Here is a 25,945-nt window from a genome sequence, read left to right as displayed (position 1 = left end):
CCGCGGGCTTAAACAAAACGGGAAAACGGCCACGTAACGGTAGTTACGGAACGGCGAGCTGCGCGGGCACGGGTTAACGACGCGCCTAATCTATGGACTCGAGACGCCGTGTACGTAATCATCACCTCGGAAGCATTCCGTGGAATTGGGCCCAAGCCCGAGAAGCACAGGGCCCAGCAGCCCCGTCTCCCCATCGGCCCGGCCCATTCACCGCCTGGCACGCCTCCGCTCCGCCGAAGGGGATCCTTCTCCGGCGGCCATCCGCATCCGTCCCTCGTCCTCCTCCGCTCCTCCCCTCCCTCGAAGGCCGGCCGGCGCAGGGCGGGAGATCGATCCGGACTTCGAGTCGAGCTGTCTCTTTCTTCTGCTGGTAAGGAGAGGCCAGGCTTCGCTTGCTCGGACACTCTTCCGTTCTTCCTGTCGTCTGAGCCCCCTTGCCCCCCACGCTAAGCTCGCCGCCGGTTCTGGCGCTGGCCATTTCGTTCGTAGTACCGTGCGGAACGAGTTCGTTGCCGCTGGGTTGGGGCTTCTGTTGTCAGTTGATTTCTCCTGCTCCTTTGGCAGATCCATGGCGTGTTTAATTTTTCTGAAAATCTGCCATCTGCAGGGTACTATGAGGAGGTTGGTGTCGACCGCCCTCGTCGCGAGGGGGCTCGTCAGGTCGTGCCGCGCGTCGACGGCAGCTGTAAGGCTCGCGAATCCATCCGTCGGGGGTTTTCATTCCTGCTACCTTAGCGAGACTGTTTGATACAGATGTGATGGTATTAGTTTTTTTTCCTCTTTATGTTCTTCCTAGGTAATATTGCATATGTTGTTTGGGGTCTAGATCAATGTGACCTTGTGCGTGCTTGGTTCCATGGCTAGTGTTCATTTTGAAAATTTTAACTGTGTAATTTCCATATGTAGTTTGCATACTTCTAATTCATTAGTTTCAGTCTGAGGTTGTGTAATAGTACATCACTCTGTTCTGCTGGTTGCCAGCAGTAGTACATTTCTCTCACACCAAATCGGCACCAGTCACCAGCCAGCCAACATTATTTTTCTCTCACAGCAAATTAGCACCAGCCACCAGCCACCAGCCACAGCCAGCAGAACGAAGAGATATATGTGTAGTTTCCAGACTTTTCCAGTGCTCCTGTTACATGGCTTTATGTTAACAATTGCCATCGTATCTTTGGACACTGTACCGTACTATTGTAGTAAGTAGTAACACCAGGAATGAGTGAATTTCTTTATTGTTACCTCTTTGTTGCCCATTTTGATTCGAAAGAGCTGATCATGTTTTGTATAATGCTAGGGATGCTATAGTCCTCTCATGCACTCCATGAAATTAAGCTTTTCTTGGTGCCATGTAACAGAACTTTAAAAGCAACCCACCAGAGAAAAATGCGTGCAAATGTACTAATGGGAAGTGGGGCAATTTGTCTAGTCTCAGCATAGATATTCTTTTCCCCCTTCTGATCGCAATTGAGGGCTTATTATTTTGTTTAAGGTACCATTCTCTGGTTGCAACCTTCAAGTTTTCTGCGCAAGTATTGTTAATGAAAACTTTTGACACCTCTGTTGAACTTCTATACTTGTGCTTTATGTGTGTCAATTTGATTTTTAATCTGTGTGATTAAGTGCCAGCCAATTATAGTGTTCTCCTTGTGAATATGTGATATGATGTTTGGAAGGCTTGGTGACAACAGTTCGAGTGTGGACTGTTGACTTCATCAGGCAGGGTCGTGCTGCTCGGGAGGACTCTTTGGTCTTTAGCTAGTTTTTGGTTTTGGTTAGCTGGATGGGTTTTGGTATTGAGCTCTTTGGCAGCGGAGGTGAACAGTTGTTTTAGGTTTTGTTCAGGTGTTTGATCTTAAACTTGCTGGCAAACTGTTATACCCAGTGGTTTTGTAACTGACGTTCTGCTTTATAAAAGCAGGGTTATCTTTTCTCGAGAAAAAAAATGTGATATGATGCAAGAGTTCATATGAGATTGTCTCTCTGTTCTCTTTAATTTTTTCTGAGATACTGAGAAGCGAGAAGTAGGTTAGTCTTGTTACCGATTTGAAACAACACACCACAACACATGATGTATTTACTGTTCTATTAGTGTTTAATTGTTGCCCCCTAGTTAATTTGTATTTCCATTTAATTTTTTGTGAATCCTTGTTTGTATGGTAACCGGAAGAGCAGGCTGTGTCACCACCAGCTTTTCAGCAGTTTATTAACTACTCGTCGGGACATGGTGGTGATCCTAATGCAAATGGGGATTCGACTGCAACACGAATAGCTACTGATCGCGACACACATCAAGATTTCAAACCAACGAGCAAAAGTTCGGACACATCTTTGCATGACATTGTTGCTCAGGTATTTATATGTAAAAGGATATTTCAGAATATTTAGATCAAAGCACATAACCTTTTTAGGGTTAACCAGGGGTAGGGGGTTGTCCCCTCATTTCATTGGGTTTTCAGAAAACCGTGAAAATGCATTAGGTTCCTGCTGGTTCTGAAGACCAGTGTAAACATTTTAGGCATAACATGAAGCTTATTAATCTATCATGTCTTGCTGCCATTTTGTTATTGTAACAACAAATTTTCTGAGCAGGATATCAGGGAGAACCCAGTCTTGATCTATATGAAGGGTTTCCCTGAGTCTCCAATGTGTGGCTTCAGTGCACTGGCAGTCAAGGTCTTCCAGCAATATGGTAAGTTGGATCTATTTAGTCTATTACCATTTTTTCTGAAACAGTCAATAATCAATGGTGCTTTCTAAGTTTTAAGCTATATCTTGTCCATTGCAGATGTCCCTATCTGTGGCAGAGATATTCTGGGAGATCTCAGGCTCAAAGAGGCTGTTAAAGCCCACACGTAAGTGTCTCTTTACACCTCCCAGATGATGTGTTCTTAGATCATTAGATGGCAAATGCTTACACACATGTGCAGGGAAAGCGCTCTAAGATTGAAGTAACTTATCTAAATTTCCATGATTGAAATTGTATGAGATCAAATGGTAAAGCCATAAAGGGAAATAGGGAATGGATTTCTAGCTTGACTTTAAGAGGGAATAACCAACTTTGACCAACAGTGAAAGAACAAAAACTTCAGAATTTTTTAGGCAATAAAATGGGTTACAGTTATCAGGTTCTTGACATTCAATTTTGAGCCTGCTAGGTTCGATTTATATCATCCTCATGCAAACAGTGTCAATAACATCTGTTTGTTTCTTGCATTATGATATTACAGAGATCTAAAGTTGTTCATGCTGTGTCAATTTCAGAAGTTATTTTGTTTTTTTTATATATGCAGTAACTGGCCTACGTTTCCACAAATATTTATCAAAGGAGAGTTTGTTGGGGGATCTGACATCATACTAAGCATGCACCAGGCAAGTTCGCTTTTCATTTTCTTTTGTTAGTACATTAAACTTATCATCTTAAAATAGTGCCTTCTTCCTTCTTCCTAATTTTCTTCAGAAGGGGGAACTAAAGGATCTGCTTGGAGACATCACACAAAGAGATGGACAAAAGGCGGATGCTAACTAGCCATGAAGCAATCCACGTTATATTGTTTTTCACAGAATATTATTCTCTCAGACAATCCTTAGGTGACCTTTGCATGGTGTTCTTTGCGTTCTGGTCCCAGGTTTGTTTGATCTGGCATTCTGATCACTGAGACAGCCATGATCATGTCCAGGAGTGCACCAAGTTCTCTGTCAGAATGAATAATGCCATTACGCAATGCCATTCTTTGGTACATTGTATACGGAGCTTGAGTTCCAGGATACATAGGTTGCATTACATTGCCCATCTTTTGTAGTTCAACTGAACCTGCAATAACAAATGATAAGGCTGTAATACTCCTGCTAATGGGGCGGGGTTTGACGGATTTTTTGGGTGGGTTTTAATACGGGTACTATTGGATGGGTGGAAACGGGTGACACTATAAAACGGGTTGGGGCGGGTTGGGTTGGGTTGACGACACAGACGGGTTGGGACGGGTTGGGGCGCTATGGTAGTAGATCGGCGCGTAAGTCGCATATCATCTTTTGTCGTGACTTTGGGTTGGGGCGGGTTGGGGCATTGGGCCGACGGGATGGGTCGGGGCGGGTGGTAGTTAGGGCTCTTGAAATATGGGTAGGGGCGGATTTGGGGCGGGGTCAACCCCATTAGCAGGCGTAGGCTGTAAAATGCTTAGGGACACCTGTTTTTGTTCAATATATTTACTGGGTGGTGTTTGCGAAAACATGTCAGTTCCGCCACCGTGATCACACGGAAGCAAATTGTGAGCTTGATGATTTCTGTTTACTAAAAATATTTTAATCTGCGAGTGAAGTACGAGTTGTGTCGTCATAGGTATTTGACATAATCACGAGTTGCAGCATTACACCTCTACTGCGCCGATCTGTTTCCCAGGGTCCATCCAATCAGTCCAAACATGTTGAATTGGCTTCATCTGCCATTTGAAGACAATGCATGCATAAAAAAAACTCAAAACTTAATTAATTCGAAAATAAATAAACTTGGTTTGCAAACGACTTGTCTGCTACGTTCATCTACACCTTTTGAAAGTGATACAAAATAGTCAACTATAACGAAAATAGTGGTAGAATTAGCACACCAAGACATGACTAACTAAACTTCCAAACGATCAAAATTTAATTTTGTTTTGGTTGGGGTGCGCCAGGCCTTAGCAGTAGTGCAACGCTTAGGCAACACTTAAGAACCCTAGTGGCAAGCCACTATAATGAGTTCTCCCCCACAAAAAATAAATTTAATATCATTGTGGGTACATGACCCACATATCAGATATTAAACTGATAAGAACAGATACTACACTTGATCTTAGCCAAAAGGCCGAGAAAGGTATGAGTTGTTTGGTTCACATGCCCCTTGTTTTATATCATCCTCAACCGGCTCAAACGATCTCTCCTAGCGATGTGGTACTAATTAACAATCTATAGGCTGGAGCTAATGTTAAGGGTTAGCTAAACCAGACCAGGTTACGCGCGGCAAGTTGTGACGTTGGGCTTCGTGTTACCGAGTGGTACGTTCGGCCCAGATTGGCGACTCAATCTTCCATTTTTGTGAACTGGGCCTTCACGTCGGGCCACACGAAGAACAGAGGCTATCCACACAATGCCTAGTGGGTTGTCCCCACCTAATTCATTTCATTGGACTTCCAGCAAGCAGTGAGAGTACATTAGGATCCGGCCGGTTTTGAATGTCAACTTAGGCATAACCTGAATCTTATTAGTCTATCATGTCTTGCTTCCATTTTGTCATTGTAACAGCAAATTTTCTGGGCAGGATATCAGGGAGAACCCAGTCTTGATCCATATGAAGGTTGAAGGGTTTCCCTGAGTCTCCAATGTGTGGCTTCAGTGCACTGGCAGACAAGGTCTTCCAGCAATATGGTAAGTTGGCTCTAGTTAGTCATGTCTAGAAGTGCACCAAGCTCTGTCAGAATGAATAAGTGCCACTACGCAATGCCATTCTTTGGTGAATTGTATATGGAGCTTGAGTTCCAGGATACATAGGTCGCGTTACATTGCCCATCTTTTGTAATTCAACTGAACCTGCAATAACAGATGATAAGGCTGTAAAGTGCTTAGGGACACCAGTTTTTGCTCAATATTTACTGGGTGGTCTTTGCGAAAACATGTTGTCAGTTCCGCCAACGTGATCACACAGAGGCAAATTGTGAGTTGATGATTACTGTTTACTAAAAATATTTTAATCTGCGAGTGAAGGACTTGTACGAGTTGTGTTGTCATAGGTATTTGGCAGGGCCGTCTCCAGGATTTGGAGGCCTGTGTGCGAAACACAAATGGGGGCCCTAAAATATATGAAATCATATCTAATAGAAACAAGTCATGTACTTTCACTAAATAATAGAACTTCAATATATATGATTCATATAGTATTTAGCAGTCTATCGAATAATTATTGATAAACAAGCCAACATAGTACTGACCTCACATTCCATGAAAAAACATCATCCGTCTAGTGTTTGTTGAAATGAAAGCCTCAATTATATCTTCATAATTAATCTTCTCCAAGACATCAATTTCAAGTGCAATCGTCGCTAGCCCATTGAGTCGTTCTTGTGTCATAGCTGAACGCAAGTAAGACTTCAACAACTTCAGTTTAGAAAAATTTCTTTCCGCAGATACAACAGTCACAGGAATGGTTAACAAAATTCTATATGCAATAATAACATTAGGATAAAAGGGGCGCTCTTTAAGAAACTTCAAAAATATCAAGAGGACCCATTGATTCCTTTAGTAAATTTCGGATGAAATTTAACTCCTCAAACAATTCATTTGCATCAATATCTTTCTGTTCTCCACTCTTCAGTGCATTCTCAAGATTAACACAAGCAGCCATCAAACTTGTGTCATCCAAGGACCGTAGTCTATCTGAGGTAAACAAGAAACCAAATTTTCTCTCATACCCTTGATACTGTTCAAATCTTCTGGTAAGTGAAGATATAGCTTGATCAACAATAGGTATAAAATAATCAATCTTGAATAACTCATCCGCAGACCGTGACTCAGATGCATCATCATCTGCGCCCTCATCAAATTGTCTTTTTCTTTTGGTGTTTCGCCTTTTGCGGAACTCTGGATGAATATCCATCTCTAGTGCAATTTCTTTTGCAGCTTCTAATGCTTTTGAATAGCCGTTTCTCTGTACTTTTTGAAAAAGGAAATCAGCCCTTGTACAGATTCAATTGCAATATCAATAAGCATATCTTTTGATTGTAGTTGCTTGCTAACCAGATTAATTTTAGATAATATCTCATACCATATAATAATCGACACTAAAAATTCAAAGCCACCAAGCTCATTTTCTGCCAATGATTTAGCTTCACTATTTGCCAATGGATCATTATCACTTTCAGCCACTTACAATAAGGCCTAAATTATTTCTGGGATCTGGAACCTTATAGCCTTGACACTATCGACATGACTCTCCCAACGAGTAGATGACAATGACTTAAGAGTAAGTCCTGAAATGTTATCATTTTAGAATCAAGTGCATTCCAAGTTCTTAGATCAAATATATCAGGCTGGAAAGAATTATTTATGTGATTGGAAATATTACCATCATCACCCCCATTTGTAGTACCATTATCATGGTCTTGATCTCCATCGTCACCCCCATTTGCAGTGCCATTATCATGGTCTTGATCTCCATCGTCACCCCCATTTGCAGTACCAATATCATGGTCTTGATCTCCATCGTCACCCCCATTTGTAGTACCATCATCATGGCCTCCTTCAGGGATTTCTGCAGCAGGAGCCTCGATATCAAACTCTAATGCATTATCTCCTTGAAGAACTTGTGCGGCAGGAGTGTCAGCCTCTATCACTTTAGCATGTGAGTTTCTCTAACAATAAATCTTTCAAGAGCACCCTTCTGGGATTGAGCTGCGGCTTCTAGTTTTTGTTTTTTCTTACACTTTTCAGCACCACTATCATATTTCCTGTTTCTTGTAGACATGATGATGATGGACTGATTGAGTAACAAGCATTAAACAGATGCCTCATATTTTACAAAAAGAAAGAAAATAGTCACAATCAATTCTTGTTGACTGATGTACCACATTGCAGATTATACACTTGCAAACATCATAATTTTTAACGGAATAATCAATTAATCAAGCAAACTAGGTTAAAAGTTTAAAGCTTGGTGCCAGGTGCTCACCTCAAATGTCAAATGCGGCGCAGCAGCGAGGCGCGGGCACGCGGCGATGGCGTGCAGCGCCAGCGGTGCAGGTGCAGGCGTGGCGACCGCCGACCGGCGAGCCGGCGACGGCGCTGCGCGGCAAGCCGGTGACGGTGCGGCCGGCGGCGCGGCGTCCAGCGACGGCACGGACGGACGTCGAGCGGAGGGACGAGCGCTGCGGTCACGTCGATCAGTCGAAGGAAAGCAAGCATCGGCCACGGCGATGGTTCGTGTTCTCGTGGAAGCAGGCCTGCGAGGCTGCGACTCTGCGTGGAAGGAGGCTTTTTTTTCATTTTTATATTAAAAAAACAAAATTTCAAAAATATATGCCGAATAGGGAAATTTTCAAAAATGGGTGCCTGTCGCCCATCCAGTTGGCGACAGGACCTAAATGTAAAAAAATTTACATTTAGGTCTTGGCGCCTAGGGCGCATTAAACAGTGAACTTGTAAAATCGATATAAAATCGTAGAAAAATCATAAAAATACAAAATCAACTGTTCTGGATTCTATGAAACAAGATATACAACTTTTGTTACATAAAGTTTTTTCATTTGATCAATGTATCTTGCTCTATTTTAAATAATAGTTTAATGCACTTTTATTTAAATATCAAGATCCATCCTTTGGATGCATGTCATCTTTGGCCAGAGTGTTTCATATGGTGAGCATAGGCTTGTACAAAATTGGTAGGCCCAGAAAACATTTCTAGAATAAGTTTTTAAATTAGATCTTGCAATATATCTAGTTTAAATGGGTTATTTATCCATGCTGCTATACTGAGTTTTAGAAACCATAACTTTACAGTACCATTATTTTATTTCCTAAGAGGTATAAAAAAAGTTTGGTAAATTTTAGATAAGCACAACTGGACCAAATGAATTGTTTCAGATTTTTCTAGGTACAAGAAATATTTTTCTTGATTTAGTGCATTTACCTTAGTCATAATTCATTTGGTCCAGTTGTGCTTATCTAAAATTTACCAAACTTTTTCTATAGCTCTTAGGAAATAAAATAAGGCTACTGTAAAAGTTATGGCTCCTAAAACTCAGTATAGCAGCATGGATAAATAACTCATTTAAACTAAATATATTGCAAGATCTAATTTAAAAACTTAAGCTAGAAGTGTTTTTTGGGCCTACTAATTTTACACAAGCTTAAACTCACCACATGAAACACTCTGGCCAAAGACGACATGCATCCAAAGGATGGATCTTGAGATTTAAATAAAAGTGCATTAAAATGGTATTTAAAATATAGCAAGATACATTGATCAAATGAAAAACTTTATGTAACAAAATTTGTAGATCTTATTTCATAGAATCCAGAACAGTTGAGTTTAAATTTTTTCTGTTTTTTCTACGATTTTATATCAATTTTACAAGTTTACTGTTTAATGCACCCTGGCCCCAAGACCTAAATGTAATTTTTTTTTACATTTAGATCCTGTCGCTAACTAGATGGGCGACAGACACCCATTTTTGAAAATTTCCCTATTCGGCGTATATTTTTGAAATTTTGTTTTTTTTTAAATATAAAAATGAAAAAAAAGGCGTGGAAGAAAGCCAGGATGGGCGAGTCAATGGGCCACTCTGCTTCATTGACCCACGGTTCGTATGCTGCTATGGGCCTTAACACTATCGATTTGGGAGCCCTCAGTTTTTGGAGGCCCAGTGCAGCTGCTCACCCTGCACATGGCCTTCGACGGGCCTGGTATTTGGCATAATCACGAGTCGCAACGTGCATTACTACGCTGATATGTTTCGTGATCCATCCAATCAGTTCAAACATGTCGGATTGGGTGCAATGCTTCATCTGCCATTCGAAGACAATGAGGATCTATATGCATATAAAAAACTCAAATTTTAATTAATTCGAAATAAATTAAAACCTTTAATTAATTCGAAATAAATAAAAACCAGCAGTTGAATTTGCAAACACAATTAGACCATTATGCTTCACTTAACACCTTTTTGAAAGTGATACAGATCTTATGTTAGTATAACCTATAATGAAAATAGTGGCTTAATTATCACACTAAGACCTAGCTAAACAAACTTCCAAACTATCAAATTTAATTTTGCTTTGGTAGGGGTGCGCCAGGCCTAAGCAATAGTGCAACGCTTAGGCGACACTTGAGAACCCTAGTGGCAAGCCACTATGATGAGTTCTCCCCCACAAAAAATAAATTTAATATCATTGTGGGTACATGACCCACATATCAGATATTGAACTGATAAGAACAGATACTACACTTGATCTTAGCCAAAAGGCCGAGAAAGGTATGAGTTGTTTGTTTCACGTGCCCCTTGTTTTATATCCTCCTCCACCGCCTCAAATGATATCTCCTAGCGATGTGGTACTAATTAACATTCTGTAGGCTGGAGCTAATGTTAAGGGTGTGCTTAGCTAAACCGGGTTACGGGGTTAAGTTGTAACGTTGGGCTTTCTGTTACGAGCGGCAGACTGGGCCTGTGCTGGCCCACTCTTAATTCCATTTTGTGAACTGGGCCTTCCCGCCGGGCCATACGAAGAACAGAGGCTATCCACACAATCCACGGATATCTTTTGCCTGCCGCCGATGCCACGGGGATGAGCGTCCGGCTCCCCGGGGCCTCCAAGCCCGCCACCGCCATGGCCACCGCCGCGCTGTCCCTCCCATCACTCCCCCACCGAACTCCCCCGCCCGCGGCACCCGCCAGCTCGCCTCCCCACTCCGCCTCCGCCTCCCTGAAGCCGCTCTGCAAGGAAGGCGACCTGCGTCAAGCCCTGCGCCTGCTGACGGCCCGGGCGCCGCCGCCTCGGGAGCACTACGGCTGGGTGCTCGACCTCGTCGCCGCCAGGAGGGCGGCCGCGGAGGGCAGGCAGGTCCACGCGCACGCGCTGGCCGCTGGTTCCCTTGAGGAAGACGATGACGGCTTTCTCGCGACCAAGCTGGTGTTCATGTACGGTCGGTGCGGGCGGGTGGACGACGCGCGCCGCCTGTTCGAAGGAATGCCCGCGCGGACCGTGTTCTCCTGGAACGCCCTCATCGGGGCGTACCTGTCGTCAGGGAGCGCCGTCGAAGCCGTGCGGGTCTACAGGGCCATGCGGGCATCAGCTGCGCCGGGGTCCGCGCCTGACGGGTGCACGCTCGCGTCGGTGCTCAAGGCTTGCGGTGTGGAGGGGGATGGACGCTGCGGGCACGAAGTGCATGGTCTTGCTGTGAAGAGTGGGCTTGATAAGAGCACCCTCGTGGCCAATGCACTTATCGGGATGTACGCCAAATGCGGTTTGCTGGATTCAGCACTGAGGGTGTTCGAGTGGCTGCGTGACGGGAGGGATGTCGCGTCCTGGAACTCGGTTATAACGGGGTGCGTGCAGAACGGGAGGACCTTGGAAGCGCTGGAGCTGTTCCGAGGGATGCAGAGCTCCGGTTTCGGTATGAATTCCTACACGGCCGTGGGGGTGCTGCAAGTTTGTGCGGAGCTAGCTCTGCTGAATCTGGGCAGGGAGTTACACGGAGCACTTCTCAAATGTGGCAGTGAGTTCAACATCCAGTTCAACGCTTTGCTTGTCATGTATGCAAAATGTGGCCGGGTGGATAGTGCTCTAAGAGTATTCCGTCAGATTGATGAGAAAGACTACATATCATGGAATTCGATGCTCTCCTGCTATGTTCAGAACGGTTTGTATGCTAAGGCCATTGATTTCTTTGGTGAAATGCTTCACCATGGTTTTCAGCCCGATCATGCCTGTGTTGTAAGCTTGTCCTCTGCAGTGGGACATTTTGGTTGGCTAAACAATGGCAGAGAGGTTCATGCGTATGCTATAAAGCAGAGGCTTCATACTGATTTGCAGGTTGGGAATACATTGATGGACATGTATATAAAGTGTGACTCCATAGAGTGTTCCACAAAAGTATTTGAAAGCATGAGTATTAGAGATCACATATCTTGGACAACAATTCTTGCTTGTTTTGCACAGAGTTCACAGCATTTTGAAGCCCTGGAAATGTTCCGAGAAGTGCAGAAACAAGGGATTAAGGTAGATTCTATGATGATTGGAAGCATTTTAGAAACATGTAGTGGTTTCAAAAGCCTCTCTCTGCTAAAGCAAGTGCATTCTTATGCTCTTAGAAATGGGGTACTTGATTTGATACTGAAGAATAGGATGATAGATATATATGGGGAATGCAGAGAGGTTCGCAATTCATTAAATATATTTCAGACAGTAGAGAAAAAGGACATTGTTACTTGGACTAGTATGATTAATTGTTGTGCAAATAATGGGCTGTTGAACGAAGCTGTTTCCTTATTTATTGAGATGCAGAAAGCAAATATTGAACCTGATTCTGTAGCATTAGTAAGTATTTTGGTGGCTATCACTGGTTTGTCATCATTGACAAAAGGAAAACAGATTCATGGCTTTCTTATCAGAAGGAACTTTCCCATAGAAGGTCCGATAGTAAGTTCCCTCGTGGACATGTATTCTGGTTGTGGAAGCATGAATTATGCTACCAAAGTATTCTATGGGGTTAAATGTAAAGATGTGGTTCTTTGGACAGCGATGATTAATGCTACTGGCATGCATGGACATGGAAAGCAAGCCATAGATATTTTTGAGAGAATGCTGCACACTGGTCTGACTCCTGATCATATTTGTTTCCTTGCTTTGCTGCATGCCTGTAGTCATTCAAAGCTTGTCGATGAGGGTAAATACTATCTGGATATGATGATGAGCAAGTACGGGTTCAAACCGTGGCAGGAGCACTATGCCTGCGCGGTTGATATTCTTGGCCGCTCAGGCCGGACTGAGGAGGCTTACAGGTTTATTGAGTATATGCCTATGGAACCAACATCTGTGGTGTGGTGTGCACTGCTTGGGGCATGTCGTGTCCACAAAAATCACGACCTTGCTGTGGTTGCAGCCAATAAACTTCTTGAACTAGAACCTGACAATCCAGGCAATTATATTCTTGTATCAAATGTTTTTGCTGCGATGGGAAAGTGGATCGATGTCAAAGAAGTTAGAACCAGGATGGCAGAAAGGGGGTTGAGAAAAGATCCAGCTTGCAGTTGGATTGAGATAGGGAACAATATCCACACTTTCACTGCAAGAGATCACTCTCATAGAGACTCAGAGGCAATCCAGCTCAAGCTTGCCGAGATAACAGAAAAACTAAGAAAAAGAGGTTACACAGAGGATACAAGGTTTGTCCTTCACGATGTGAGTGAAGAGGAGAAGATAGATATGTTGCATCAACACAGCGAGAGGCTCGCAATAGCATTTGGCTTGATCAGCACTCGTCCAGGTACGCCTCTAAGGATAGCCAAGAACCTCAGGGTGTGTGGTGACTGCCACGAGTTCACCAAGCTGGTGTCCAAGTTGTTTGAAAGGGACATCGTAGTCCGAGATGCCAACAGGTTCCACCATTTCAGTGGAGGCTCTTGTTCTTGTGGAGACTTCTGGTGAACGTGATTTAAGGCATAGAACTAAGTACATAGGCGTCCTATTGACTTGGAGGTTACTTACATCAGAGGCAAAGTTGGTGATGTGGCTAAGCATGTTTAAGACCAGAAAGTGTCTCTTCTGGCGAGAGGCCCCATAAGCCTGTCATTCTGTGGATGGAGCAACTGAGAAGACGCCTATTTGGATTGGTTATATGTAACTGTACGCTCAATCAGTCATGTGCAGTAGGGCCTTTGCCTATTTGGATTGGTGTTATGCAATGTAAATGATTCTTCTTTTATCCACTATATAGTCAGTCATTCACCTATATTTTTGTTAAAAAGGATGTGATGTAAACTGGATAGCATAACAGCCAAAGAAAGGAAATTCCAAATTATTATTTGAAGAAACCTTTTACACCTCTGTTGAACTTTTATACCTGTGCTTTAGGTGTGTCAATTTAACCAGTGTTATTAAGAACCAGCAAATTATTAGAGTTTTGCGGTTGTGAATATGTGATATGATGCATGAGTTCGTATGAAGTTAATCTTTTTTCCCTTTTTTTAATTGTGAGAAGTAAGTTAGTCATTCCCATTTAAACAACACTACTACACTTGAAAATACAGTAGGATTCATTTCATTGGATTTCCAGCAAGCCATGAAAATACAGTAGGATTCCGCAGATTTTGAAAACCAGTGGTCAATTTGCTAGGCATGACCTGAAGCTTATTAATGTACCATGTCTTGCTGTCATTTCTTCACTGTAACAGCAAATTTTCTGGGCAGGATATCAGGGAGAACCCATTCTTTGTTTACATGAAGGGTTTCAGTGCACTGGCAGTCATGGTCTTTCAACAATATGGTAAGTTGGCTCTAGTGAGTTGATAACCAATTCATTTGAAATGCAGTCAATAATCAATAGAGCTTTCTAAATTTTAAGCTATATCTTGTCTAATGCCGATGTCCCTATCCATGATAGAGAGACTCTGGGACATCTCCGGCTCAGAGGCTGAAACAAAAAAACTCAACCATGCGGGAGACAATTAATTTCATAAGTTATTTTATTTTTCTATGCAATAATTGTCCTACGTTTCCACAATTATTTATTGAAGGAAAATTTGTTGGGGGATCCAACATCATATTAAGCATGCATCAGGCAAGTTCGCTTTCCATTTTATTTTGTTTGTGCATTAAACCTATGATCTTAACTAGGGCCTGGTTCTTCCTTCATAAATTTCTTCAGAAGGGGGGACGATCATCTGCTTGGTGATAATTGATATGGCACAAAGAGGTGGACAAAAAGGTGGATGCTAACGAGCCGTGAATCAATCCACAATACATTCTTTTTCTCTGTGCAAGCTACCTAGTCATTCTCAGACAATTCTAGGTGACCTTGCTGTTCTTTTCAGCGCTGGGTATGGATGGTCCCAGGTGGTCTGGCATTCTGGCCGAGACAAAGCCATGATCGGGTCCAGGAATTCACCGAGCACCGAGCTGTCAGAATGAACACCGCCACTATGCAATGCTGTTCTTTGGTGCAATGTATATTGAGCTTGAGTTCCAGGAAACACAGGTTGCGTACGTTCCCGTATTTTTTTAATTCAACTGAATCTGCAATGATAGATGATTAGTCTGTAAAATGCTTGTGCACTAGTACTATTTTTATGCAATATATACCCACTGGAGATGGTGTTTGCGAGGAGCATGCTGTCAATTCCGCCACCGTGATCACACAAAAACAAGGTGTGAGCTTGATGATTAACTGCTTACTAAAAAATATGTTGAATTGATTCCAATTTCCAAGTGAAGGACTTGCACAAGTTTGTTTAGCTAAGCAAAGATGCGCAAAAGACGCCATGGCCACAAAGTATTGTCACATTGTTTGCTTAGCTAAACTGGGGCAAGTTGTCATGCTGGGCTTGCTTCGGGTTCAGGTTGCCGCGGCGGCGATTTAGTAGATGGACCGACTTGGGCTACCAAATTTACATATGGGCCTAGAGGGTTCTGGCCCCCACGTATGTGATCCATTTTCTGAACTGAGCCTTCCTTTGTTGTTCTCTCTAAAAAAGAAACGATTGTTGATACAGTTTGGGAGCTCAAGGCAGCTCGCAAATACTCCCCAATATTTGGTTTTGCGGTCGGTCGACGCGCGCTGCCGATGCACGTGGGGCTAGTGGGCCGCGCACGCTCTTTCGGCTCCACTTTCACCTTTTTTTTTCTAACTTTCATGTGTTTTATTTTTAACTTTTTTATTCTGAAATTTTGCGTCAAAATATTTTCTTCAAGTTTTCTATCTCAGAATCTTTTGATGGAATTTTTTGGCTCCTAAATTTTTGCTTGCAGAAAAATTTTGCACCCCAACTTTTCTTTTCAAAATTTATCAATCTCAAAATATCCTAATCTAAATTTTACGAAAATTTTCTATTCAGAAATTTTTTCTTTCAGTTTTTTCCTCTTTCATTTTTTTCTCAAAACTTTGTTAAAAATTATTTGTATAAGTTTGGTTAATTTTTTATTTGTATAAGTTAGTATAGTTTAGTAGTTCAAATATGTCACAGCAGTTTGTTTCGCTACAGCTGGGAACGAAATGAGGTGACGTGATGTGACAGTGGGACCAAGTACATCAGCTCAATGCAAAAAGGGACCAGACGGAGCGGTCGGAATTGACCGTACGGAGTCCGATTTACGGGCAAGTATATAAACTAGGATGAGCTGCGCGTTTTACCGCGCCCGGGAAGTTAATTATGTATGAAGAGTAATTAGGTTTAAGCTGTCGTGACAATTGATAAATGGGATAGGACTGGTCTAATATGAGATATGTATGGCATCGTAGTACAAAGTACATATATGAATTCAACTAAGACTATAGAGCATACACATAATTTATTTTAGATAAAAATAACATATATTTTTGCTATGTCCGAAGATCTCTTTTTGTAGAGGGTACTTAGACTTGGGTAGTATCATAGATTGCTTCTTAGCAAGAAATAAAAAAGTAAAAGTAAACTGGAGGCTCCTTATTTAAAGTTACATACATAATTGAAATATAGTATTTTAAAGTCGATGCATTATATTTTAGAGTCAATCTTCATGTTGTTCAACTCGAAAAATGGTGCAGACTTCATAATAGGAATGATTGGTCCCTCACATCAAAAGATTACCTTCCCGGGTGAGAAATAATGGCAAGGCATCAACTGATTATTATATGATGTCCAAATCAGTCTTGAGGCCTTGTTTAGTACACAAAAATTTTCGGGTTTTGGTACTGTAGCACTTTCGTTGTTATTTAGCAATTAATATATAATCATGGACTAATTAAGCTTAAAAGATTCATCTCATTGTTTAGTTAAACTTTATAATTAATTATTTTTAACTGTATTTAATGCACTATGCATGTGTCCGAAGATTTGATGTGATGAGTACTGTAGGGAAATTTTTGGGAACTAAATGTGGCTTGAGTGGAAGTTTCACGAGTTTTATATGTACTATTAATTTTTATGCCACATCTGCAATTTTGTTGATATAGCAGCTGAAGAGAGATGAGGGAGAGTTTTATGAGAGATGAGATAGGAGTTCCATCCCATGATACTCATCCAACTTGGTTACTAAGTTTTCTATCTTGATAATTGTACAATAAAACTATACATTAAAACTTGCTTGGGAGGAAAATCAATACCGATAGCGGCGTAGGTCTTTTATCATCTGTCTGGCTCTTTTACTTGTTGCAGACTTCACTACACAAGTCAATGGCAGCGTTACAAAATAGTAAGGATACAATAACGTCACACATGATAACCCAACATGGACTTGGCTCGATCGTGAGAACAGTCCAATAGAAAAGCAGGCTGCAAAACGGCCCATAACCGCAGCAAAAGGTAAAGGGCAGTAAAAAACTGATTGCCACACATGGCAGCAGCTAATACGTTGAAATGGCAGGGTGGCTCTCGTGCCTCCTTTTTCTTTCAGGATAAGAAGGTGTATATTAGCGGCCCCCCAAATACTCGTGCATGCGGACCTGTCGTACAGTGTCTGTGCGGGCGGCCCACTCGCTCCTAGGTCCTTTCTGAGTGAATTGTGCGGGTCCACTGGTAGTTTTAAGACCTAATTTTCTTTTTTTTTCTTTTTGAATAAAATATTTTTCATTTTGTTTCAATAAAACAATTTTTCCCAATGAAATATTCTTTATTATTTTATTTTTAAGGGTAAGATCGGACTCAACTGAATAAATTCTAATTTCCATTTCAATAGATTTTTTTAATGGAATAATTTTGTTTCAATTATGAAAAAAAACTACGGACCGATGGTGGACTGCTCGTGAGCCGCAGTTGGGCCTTGTGCGACGAGCTTTCTCGCACTCGCACTTGCGACTCCGAGCAGGCCCCGGGCGGCTTGCCACGATCGTCATCGAAATTTTAGGATGGTTAGATCGATGAGTTCAGATCGGCAAGCAGTACATGGTACCAGCTTGGTATGAAACAAACTCAAAGACCCCCTAACTCTAAGGTCATAATCTTCCATTTTCTTTTTTTGAATACAATTGTAGATGCCCCCTCTCTCTCAAAAAAAAAGTAGTTAAGCATGCATGAACTAACAGTGTAACTACTACTCCCATTGCGCTGAAAATGGTTCCGGAGGATTAAAAAAAAAACTCAAGGCATGATAGTGGGCTTGTCTATGATATCTCCAAACACGAATTCCGGGCTCAAACCGGGCGAATCCATGGCGCCACATCGCCCGTTAGCCGTCTAGCCGTTGGATCTAGCGAGCTCGCGATATCGACCGTTTGATTGACGTTGTTGTGGGTCTCTCCCCGTTATCCTGCGAACTGGGCTCTCGCAAATCCTCAGGAATCCGCTCGTCCGCCCACAGTCCTCTACCCTTCCTGCCGCGCCTTACCCTGTCCTCCATAGTTCTGGCTGCTGCGCCGGCCACCGACCTCGACCGCTGGCCCCCAACACTCTTCCCCTTGAGGCGACCGCCCCCTCGTGAAGCAACCTCGCGCGTTCTCCAGTTTGTTGGGTTCTCTTCGCCACATCTCTCTTCCGTCCCCTCCCCTCGCCGACTACCTCGTCATCCCGCCGCCGCAGTCACGTTTGTTCAAGCCATAGATCCTAGGCGTGCCTCCGCCTCTGACTGCTCCGGACGCCGAAGCTTGAGGAGAGCTTGTGCTTCTCCTTCGCCATCCAGTATGCTGGTCGGGCGCCGCTACTGTCCTGCGCTCACCCCATGCCCCAACCCATTCCCCATTGCACTCGCCGTCGTCTCTGTTCTCTACCTGAACTCGCACCGTATCAGTGGAGGAGCATGCTTCATTGCTATGAGTCTCGATGCCTCCTCCCCGGACTCAGCACCGCTGCCACAAGCGTCCCATTATCCAGTGTCGGCGTGGCATTCCCTGGACGCAGCAGCCACCGGCGGAAAAATCCCCCGTAGGAGAGCCACTTCATCCGACACTGCATTCACAAACCGCTGTGGATTTTTTATAGTTTTCCAAACAAATGTGCTTCTGAGGCTCCTAGGAGTTCTTATTGCTGTGGGTTTGTGAATGCATATCGAGTTTGAGATAGAGTACCATGTGAATGTTGGTAATGCCATTGGAGTAGATGGTTCAGAAGGTGAAGCCGCTCATGGTTGCATATCAGAGCATCCAGAACAAGAAGGAATGAAAGGTATTTCTTAAACTGTCCTTGCACTGAAGTTGGTAATATTTGTAGTACATTCTATTCTTTGTTACTTGAGTTAGGGATCATACTATTTTTTTATGCATTGAAAACTTCAGGTAACCAAGGAGCAGCACATGAAGTTCCTTGACAGCTTCAGGTAGGCAGGCAAAGAAGAAAGAAGAGGCATATCCAAGAAACTTTGCAATCAAAAAGATACTGATGCCAAAGTTTTGGTTATGAATTATGTATCCCAAGCTAAGTAGCAAAACAGAAGACAAGGAAAAGTTTAATTTCCTACAAGTATTATCTTCAGAGCTAACTAATAACGGCCTGTTTGGCTGGGTGGTTTGGCTTGGCTGAACACTGTAGCGGCTGTTTTTTGTGAGAGGTCGTATACTGTAGTGGCTGATTACTGCAGCAACCACACGTGGTATAGCCTCGATTACATGTGGGAGCGCGTACTGTACCAGCCAGCCAGCGCTGATCAGCAAGACAAACAGGCTGTAAGATGTTTGCTGCCCTTTCTATATACCATTTATCCTTAAGCTTCTGTGCTTCTGCCTTTTTATGCTTACTGTCATGAGTTGACCATGCCCGGAAAAAAAAGCCACGGAGAAGCAATTTTGCTTTCTAACAAACTATGACTAGAAATATCTTTGCCATGCTTTGGCAGTTCCGATGTGATAGATCTTCACTAATCTAGTATGAATCCATTTTTAAATGGTTTTAGTGCTGAATCTAAAACATAATCAAATCTTAAGTTACAGCCTGATTCCCATCTCAAAATTTAGAATGAGATTTTTTTTCTATATGAGATGCTAATACCAATAAAGCAATATGGACATCCACTTCTGCAGAGCTTGTAACATAAGCATCACTAGCCTGATAAGGAATGTTCATTCTGGCAAGATTTTATTATGCTATAATAGCAGATGCAAACCATTGTGTCAGTATATAGATATTTGTTTATGAGGACACATTTATTAGTTTAGATATCATGGAATCTAGATTTAGACGGATAGTGTGGCCACTTTGAAAGTTTCTTATCACCAATTTATTCCAGCAGTTACAAAATACTACATGTAATAACTGTTGAATCATACTGTGTTTTTCTGTCCCTTATTAACTAATATTGTTCTAATTTTGTCAGTAAATGTATACCAGGCCTCTTTCCTTGACTTTTTTTTCGCCTAGTCATATGATTATCAAGTATTCATGAAGCCACTATGAACTGTGAAAAATACCGTTAATACACCACCAGGGCCGGCTCAGGCACCATGCGACGGAGGCGACCGCCGGGGGCCCAGCACGGAAAGGGGCCCAATGTCTGAGAATCCCCAGGTAGCCAAATGTGCTAATAGCTAATCAGCGGATAGCGATACGTCGCGCTGCTCCGAACCTCTAATTGGCGATTGAGCATACGAGCGATGAGGAGGAGGAAGCTCTCGCCGTCGCCGACATGCCCTGGTCTCTACATGCCTGTCACTCCGGCTGCCGTAGGGCAGACACTGTCTGTCTCCATCACGACTTCACAAGCTAAGCAAACTCTGCAGTCTGCACCCTTGCAGGAATCAGGATTCAATGGGCTTGGCGAGCCTGTCCGCGTGCTAGTGTTGTACTGTTGCAGCTGCCTGCACTTTTTATTTTGTACTAGGCAATTATACCTGTGCGTTTCTACGGACAAAATTGGTATAAGTATCGGATACGTGTTGGTGCCCGTGTGTTAATTTGTAGGGATCTACGTGATCGAGTCGTTGATAGAGAGGGTTGGTTCGACTCATACGAAATGGACTAAGACCAACATACTAAACTAAAAATTTAGGTGAAAATCTTACTCGCTTTAGTAATAGATATAGAGTAGATTATATGCATTATTTTTTAAGAATTATATATATGCCAATATTTAGCCTAAAGGCCCATAAAGTCTGTTTCGCTCGGGGGCACTCAAAATCATAGAGCCGGCGCTGTACACCACAAATATTAATCTTCCTCCTTTGATTTTGTACGGAATGTCATCAATGGATCAATTTTATGTGATTCAAAACTTCAAGAGCTCTTTGGCTATGTGAGCATTCCTATATCAGGATTATCAGAAATGCTTGGTCATCACTTCATCAAGAAGACATAGCAGATGCTCAACTGGTCAGAGGAATTCAGCCTTCTTCTTACCTAAGCTGACTATGCTCCTCTGTTGCCATTTTCTCATGTTTTTCGAATTTGATCAACAGGCTGAACAACAATGACATGTACAAATTGTATGCTTTATCCCTGGCAATGTAGTAATATCTTATCTGTGTCACATCTTTTCATCCAAAGAGTATACTGTTTACATACATCCAAACAATATACTGTTTACATCCAAAGAGTGTACTGTTAACATATGTTGGTTACATATTTCATGAAATGCTTTAATAGCTCAAGAGCACATATTTTCCATTTTTTTAATTTTCCTTTTACTTAAATTAATGATTCTTTGGATTGATCAATTGGTGCTTTATTTGTGACCCAGGAAACGGGCGACGCAAGAACCAGCAGCGATATGATGACCAAACAAGTAAGAAAAGCTAACTTGCCACCTCTGACTGTAAAATTTGTTCTAATCTATGCTGTAGGCTGTGCTTATAGTAATATAATCAATGTGAAAACTAATCAAGGTTCTGTAGCAGTCATTTTAAGTTTTTCTAATGACGTGCATCAATGTTACTACTCCTTTGGTTCAAACTAAGTTACCAGCCTCCGTGGTTACAGATCTATTTCATTCATTAGCTGCAAAATAAGAACTTCCTTTCCTCTTAACATCAGATCTTGTCGATAAAAATAATTAGTACTGTCTTATCTTTATAAAAGCGTCCTCTGCATTCAGAGTTTATGTGCTTTGCACACCAGTTTAACCTGATAATGTGAATACATATATTGCTTAATGTCTGTTTGTATTATCGATTCAACAATGGATTATTTATTTGGTCGTTTACATTATCGATTATTTACAATTAGTAAAAGCTTGTATGAAAACTATCTAAAAATTTGTCATTTCATTATTTCCAATTTTTCTTGAATCATTACATTACATTTATTCGCTGAATCCATTGTGTGACCAACTGAAAACTGAAAGTATGTGAAGTATTTCAATGAAAAAAAGCACTACCGTGCAGATAGCTATGGGAAAGATACAATTATTATTCCCCTATACGAAACAATATCAGTTTTATTTCAGTCCTTCCACCGAAAAGCAAATACTGAATTCTACACTGGTCCAAACCCAATGCATGCGCGGCAACGCCGCGCCCGTTTCTAGTTCTTAATTGTTGTTAGCATGTACCAGTAATTGATAAAACTAAGACGAGATGGACAGGGCTTGCTGCTGCAGGACTAAGGCGGCCGCCTCCAACGGCTGCCTCTTAGCCTAGCTTATAGAATATTTTAAGCAATAAACAGTGCAGAACAGTGCTAAGATGAAGTGACCGGTACTCTGCGGCGCGCTAGCTCCTCGCGCGCTCCCCCTCGGACGACCTTTTTACTGTATCCATGAGCTACGTTGGCTTTAACTGTTGGAGAGGGCCTAAGGAGTCGAAACCACCGCCGGTAGCTGCACCGCACTGTAGTGTACCGTCCACGACTAAGACTTCTTGAAATTTTTTTTTACAGTATTCGTCATATCGAATGTTTGGACACATGAATAATTAAATATATATGAAAAAATAACTAATTACACAGTCTAACTAATTAGTACGAGATGAATTTTTTAAATCTAATTAGTTTATAATTTATAATTAAATATTATTTATCAAATAATAATAAAATATACATATCAAAACCAACAACTTTTCAACTACTACGGCGACTTCTCGATGGATCGATTCGGCCAGCGGGCGCAGTACAAGGCCCGGCCCGGCCTGGCCCGGAGCCAAGTCAAGTCTTCGTCTTCCTCTGTCAGGTCAGAGATCCCGACAAGACGAGGAAGCCTCCAGAACGAACGCGTTTTACTAGGGAGTTGGGTAGTGGGACTTGTCTACCTGGGACCTCGATCACCCGCTACGAATGTTCTTGCGCCATGGCCGATTCTCCTTCTGGCCCTTCACTCGTCGATCCGCCTCCGTCGCCTCGCCTCTTAATTTGTGTCCCCAACTCCTCCTTTTTCGAGCTAGCACGCGATGTGGCTGTGTTTGGTTGAGGGTGTAAAAAATTTCGCGGAAACTTTTTAGCCATTTGATCACTAATTTAAAGTAGTAAGCGAAGTCTAATTATAAAACCATCTCCACAACCCCTGTAAATCGCGAGACGAATCTAATGAGATCTTTGACCGCGTGATTAGAGGATGGTTACTGTAGTATCACTGTAGCAAATTATGAATTAATTACCGTTATTAGATTCGTCTCGAAAAATTACATCCATCCCTGAAAAAGTTTCGCAAATAGACTTCGTTTAGTGCTCCATGTATGCATTCGTTTTTTTTTAAAAGTTTTCGCGGGAAGAACCAAACACGGCCAAGGTAACCAATCAGCCGCTTCACTCTCCCTGCTCCTCCCTCCTCTCGCCGCCGCAGCCCTCTGCATTCCTCTGCTTCGCGACGCTGACGCCGCCTCTGCTCGTGTGGCTCTCGTTGATTGCAGCAAAAGATCGTGATCAAGGTGAGCATGGCGTCCGAGAAGAGCCGGTCCAGGGCCATGGAGCTCGTCGCCAGAGCAGACGGTACGCCGGCCACGCGAGCTCATGCTGCTTCTCCTCGCTACTAGCTTGCTCTCTCGCGCGTTCTTCTGTACTGGCCGGTGCCGACGGTTCCAGCACGCTGTGTGCAGGGGTGAGCTCGATGGGGGTCACCGGCGCCGGCAGGGACCAGCCGGAGGTGGTCGGCGACGGCGTCGACACCGTCTGCCTGGTCAAGTGCCTGCGCAGGAAGCTCGGCCACGCCGACATCCTCAAGGTGGAGGAGGTGAAGGACAAGAAGCCCGAGGAGAAGAAGCCGGAGGAGCCCAAGATCATCGCGGACCCGCCGCCGTACTGTTACCCCGGTTACTACTGTTACCCCGGTTACTACTACCACCACCACAACCTGCCGGCGCCGTGGTGGTGACGATAGAAACGCGAAGGAAACAGCTAGTTTTTGGATTAATTTTGTTCAAAATCGTTCCACACTCGTATTTGGAACTGTTCTGTGTGAGGGGAAAGTTATAAGAAAAAGTTTTGCTATTGTGTCCATCCGTTTGAAATTTTGGTTCTTTAACGAGGTCCGAGATCTTGATCGAGGTTAGCTACAAGTACAAACTGAGTGGGTGTAGTGCGTCATTATCTGTTTGATCCTAATAACCGATTGCCCAATACTAGTTGGACTCTGGTAGTCTCGAGTTAGAGACCCGGCTAAGTTTCTGTAACGTTGGATCCGGTCAGCAAAGAACGTTCAGCGCGACATGATATTGCTTAACGTTGACTTTCTTTTGCATTTGAACCCTTTTTTAAATCATATTTTGCGAATTGCGATTAGGCTCGGTGAGACGAATTGAAAAAACTAGACCTTATTTCAAATGCCGTGGCCGTTGACACTATTAGTCCATGGCACAACACCAATATTTATCCTGCTCAACATATATGTAATGGGTAATTGCGGATCCTTGGATAAAATATGGATGTTGCAGTTTAGGGCGCGGTGGCGGTTAGTGGCATATATACTGGACATGATGTTGTATTGTACGCTCCTTCCTGCTAAGGCACAGTTTGAAAAAATGGTGCACCTTCTAGCGCTAAGTCACAATTTGATCCGTGTGCATCCCGCTTCGGTCATCTCTATTTAAAGTTTTAAACTCAAACATACGGGCTGGCTATGCCGCCTGCTTTCCTCCTAGCTAAGAGTACCACACCTTTCCTCTTCCAACCTCGCTCAAGTCTCGAGCAGGGGCAAAAAAAAAAAAAAATTAAAACAACAATAACAGCATCAATTAAGTGAAGGAATGCTTCCTTCCCTTCCCTCATTTTGATATGTTTGGTTTCATTTATTTGATCCATATATATTTTGGTGAAAACCGAGCCTCAACCTAGAATAATAGGCTGCTGAGTCCACATGAAAACATCAACCCAAGAGGCCTGATTTGAAAAGTGTAGCAGAAGGGGTTGTTTGACACCATTTAGCCATTAAGGCCCTGTTTAGTTCTCACCCGTAAACGCAAAAACGCAAAATTTTGCGAAGGAGTCTTGCTAATTTGAAGTACTAAATGAAGTCTATTTACAAAACTTTTTGCATAGATGGGCTGTAAATCGCGAGACGAATCTAATGAGCCTACTTAATCCATGATTTGCAACAGTGTTGCTACAGTGTACGCACCCCCTTTAGATATAAAAGGGAGGCGCTCGCTGTGCACAGGACAATCCAGACTGACTCAAGCTCACGCAACCTTCTCACTCTCGTGGGAAGGCAATACAACACACAGTGGACGTAGGGTATTACGCTCCGGCGGCCCGAACTACTCTAAATTCTGCTGTGTTCCTCGTGTTCTTGAGTGAGACCGATCTAAGACTAGCTACCCCCTGAATATACACCCTCTGGGCTAGGGCGGGTGCCTTCCGCCACCCGGCTGTGGTTTGCAGCACCACGACATTTGGCGCGCCAGGTAGGGGCGCAGCTGGTCGCAGTTCATCTTTTCTTCGTCCCCATGGTTCGCGTGGACGACGTGGAGATGACAGAGGGTGTGGCATCCTCCACGTCACATGCCTCTCGCGTTCCTGCTCCAGGGGCAACTGTGCCTGTGGAGCAGCCACCACTGGCGGCGGCGCGCGCCGCTCGCCGGCAAGAGTCAGGGCGCCCATCAAGGGCCCCCTCACAGGCTGCGAGCGGCGGAGCGCTGGCAGCGGCTAGGGAGTTGCTTCGCAACCCCCCGGCTGAGGCAGCCTCGCCAGACGCCCTGAAGCAGTGGCGGGACGACGTTGACCGTCTCCTCCACCTGGCTCAGGCCTCCCCCAGTTCTGCAAAGACTGGGCAACGACCTCCGCCTGGCAACGCGGTGGTATCTTACCACCAGCGTCAGGGCGGTGCGTCGGCATCTGTGCGCTCCCCTACCGTGAGGGGTGCACGAACAGAAGACTTGCGGGCGGAGCTCAACCGCCGGCGCGCGGGGGAGGATGCCCGCATCGCTGTCGAGAGGGCGCGA

General features: G+C 43.4%; 3 protein-coding genes and 2 non-coding genes across 10 annotated transcripts; 3 read left to right on the top strand and 2 right to left on the bottom strand.

Annotated features, from left to right (window-relative positions):
• Positions 1–184: 184 nt before the first annotated feature.
• Positions 185–4,188, top strand: LOC120641204 (monothiol glutaredoxin-S1, mitochondrial-like). 2 transcript variants are annotated; one of them, XM_039917220.1, is made up of 8 exons: positions 185–370; positions 608–685; positions 2,176–2,352; positions 2,593–2,692; positions 2,789–2,855; positions 3,294–3,372; positions 3,461–3,834; positions 4,166–4,188. In XM_039917220.1, the coding sequence occupies exons 2-7, from the start codon at positions 614–616 to the stop codon at positions 3,527–3,529; spliced, it is 564 nt and encodes a 187-aa protein (XP_039773154.1). In that variant the 5' UTR covers positions 185–370; positions 608–613; the 3' UTR covers positions 3,530–3,834; positions 4,166–4,188. The 2 variants fall into 2 exon arrangements, with proteins under 2 accessions (XP_039773154.1, XP_039773155.1); XM_039917221.1 differs by lacking the exon at positions 185–370 and having other exon boundaries at positions 629–761.
• A 468-nt stretch (positions 4,189–4,656) lies between these two features.
• Positions 4,657–4,853, bottom strand: LOC120643274. The gene has a single exon (XR_005662954.1). It is a non-coding gene; the product is annotated as a U2 spliceosomal RNA (small nuclear RNA).
• A 4,952-nt stretch (positions 4,854–9,805) lies between these two features.
• On the bottom strand, positions 9,806–10,002 carry LOC120643273. The gene has a single exon (XR_005662953.1). It is a non-coding gene; the product is annotated as a U2 spliceosomal RNA (small nuclear RNA).
• Positions 10,003–10,280: 278 nt separating this feature from the next.
• LOC120641202 (pentatricopeptide repeat-containing protein At3g63370, chloroplastic-like) lies at positions 10,281–14,848 on the top strand. 5 transcript variants are annotated; one of them, XM_039917218.1, is made up of 5 exons: positions 10,281–13,428; positions 13,933–14,008; positions 14,259–14,302; positions 14,390–14,449; positions 14,556–14,848. In XM_039917218.1, exon 1 carries the CDS (start codon positions 10,309–10,311, stop codon positions 13,168–13,170), a length of 2,862 nt encoding a protein of 953 aa, XP_039773152.1. In that variant the 5' UTR covers positions 10,281–10,308; the 3' UTR covers positions 13,171–13,428; positions 13,933–14,008; positions 14,259–14,302; positions 14,390–14,449; positions 14,556–14,848. The 5 variants fall into 5 exon arrangements, with proteins under 5 accessions (XP_039773152.1, XP_039773149.1, XP_039773151.1 ...); XM_039917215.1 differs by having other exon boundaries at positions 14,126–14,449; XM_039917217.1 differs by lacking the exon at positions 14,259–14,302 and having other exon boundaries at positions 14,390–14,848.
• An 8,448-nt stretch (positions 14,849–23,296) lies between these two features.
• LOC120643055 (heavy metal-associated isoprenylated plant protein 47-like) lies at positions 23,297–24,030 on the top strand. The gene is made up of 2 exons (XM_039919590.1): positions 23,297–23,498; positions 23,606–24,030. Exons 1-2 carry the CDS (start codon positions 23,444–23,446, stop codon positions 23,878–23,880), a joined length of 330 nt encoding a protein of 109 aa, XP_039775524.1. The 5' UTR covers positions 23,297–23,443; the 3' UTR covers positions 23,881–24,030.
• Positions 24,031–25,945: the final 1,915 nt, after the last annotated feature.

The sequence above is a fragment of the Panicum virgatum genome, chromosome 7K, assembly GCF_016808335.1.
Source record: "Panicum virgatum strain AP13 chromosome 7K, P.virgatum_v5, whole genome shotgun sequence".
NCBI classification, from domain to species: Eukaryota; Viridiplantae; Streptophyta; class Magnoliopsida; order Poales; family Poaceae; genus Panicum; species Panicum virgatum.
This window is presented reverse-complemented; position numbering and strand designations above follow the sequence as displayed.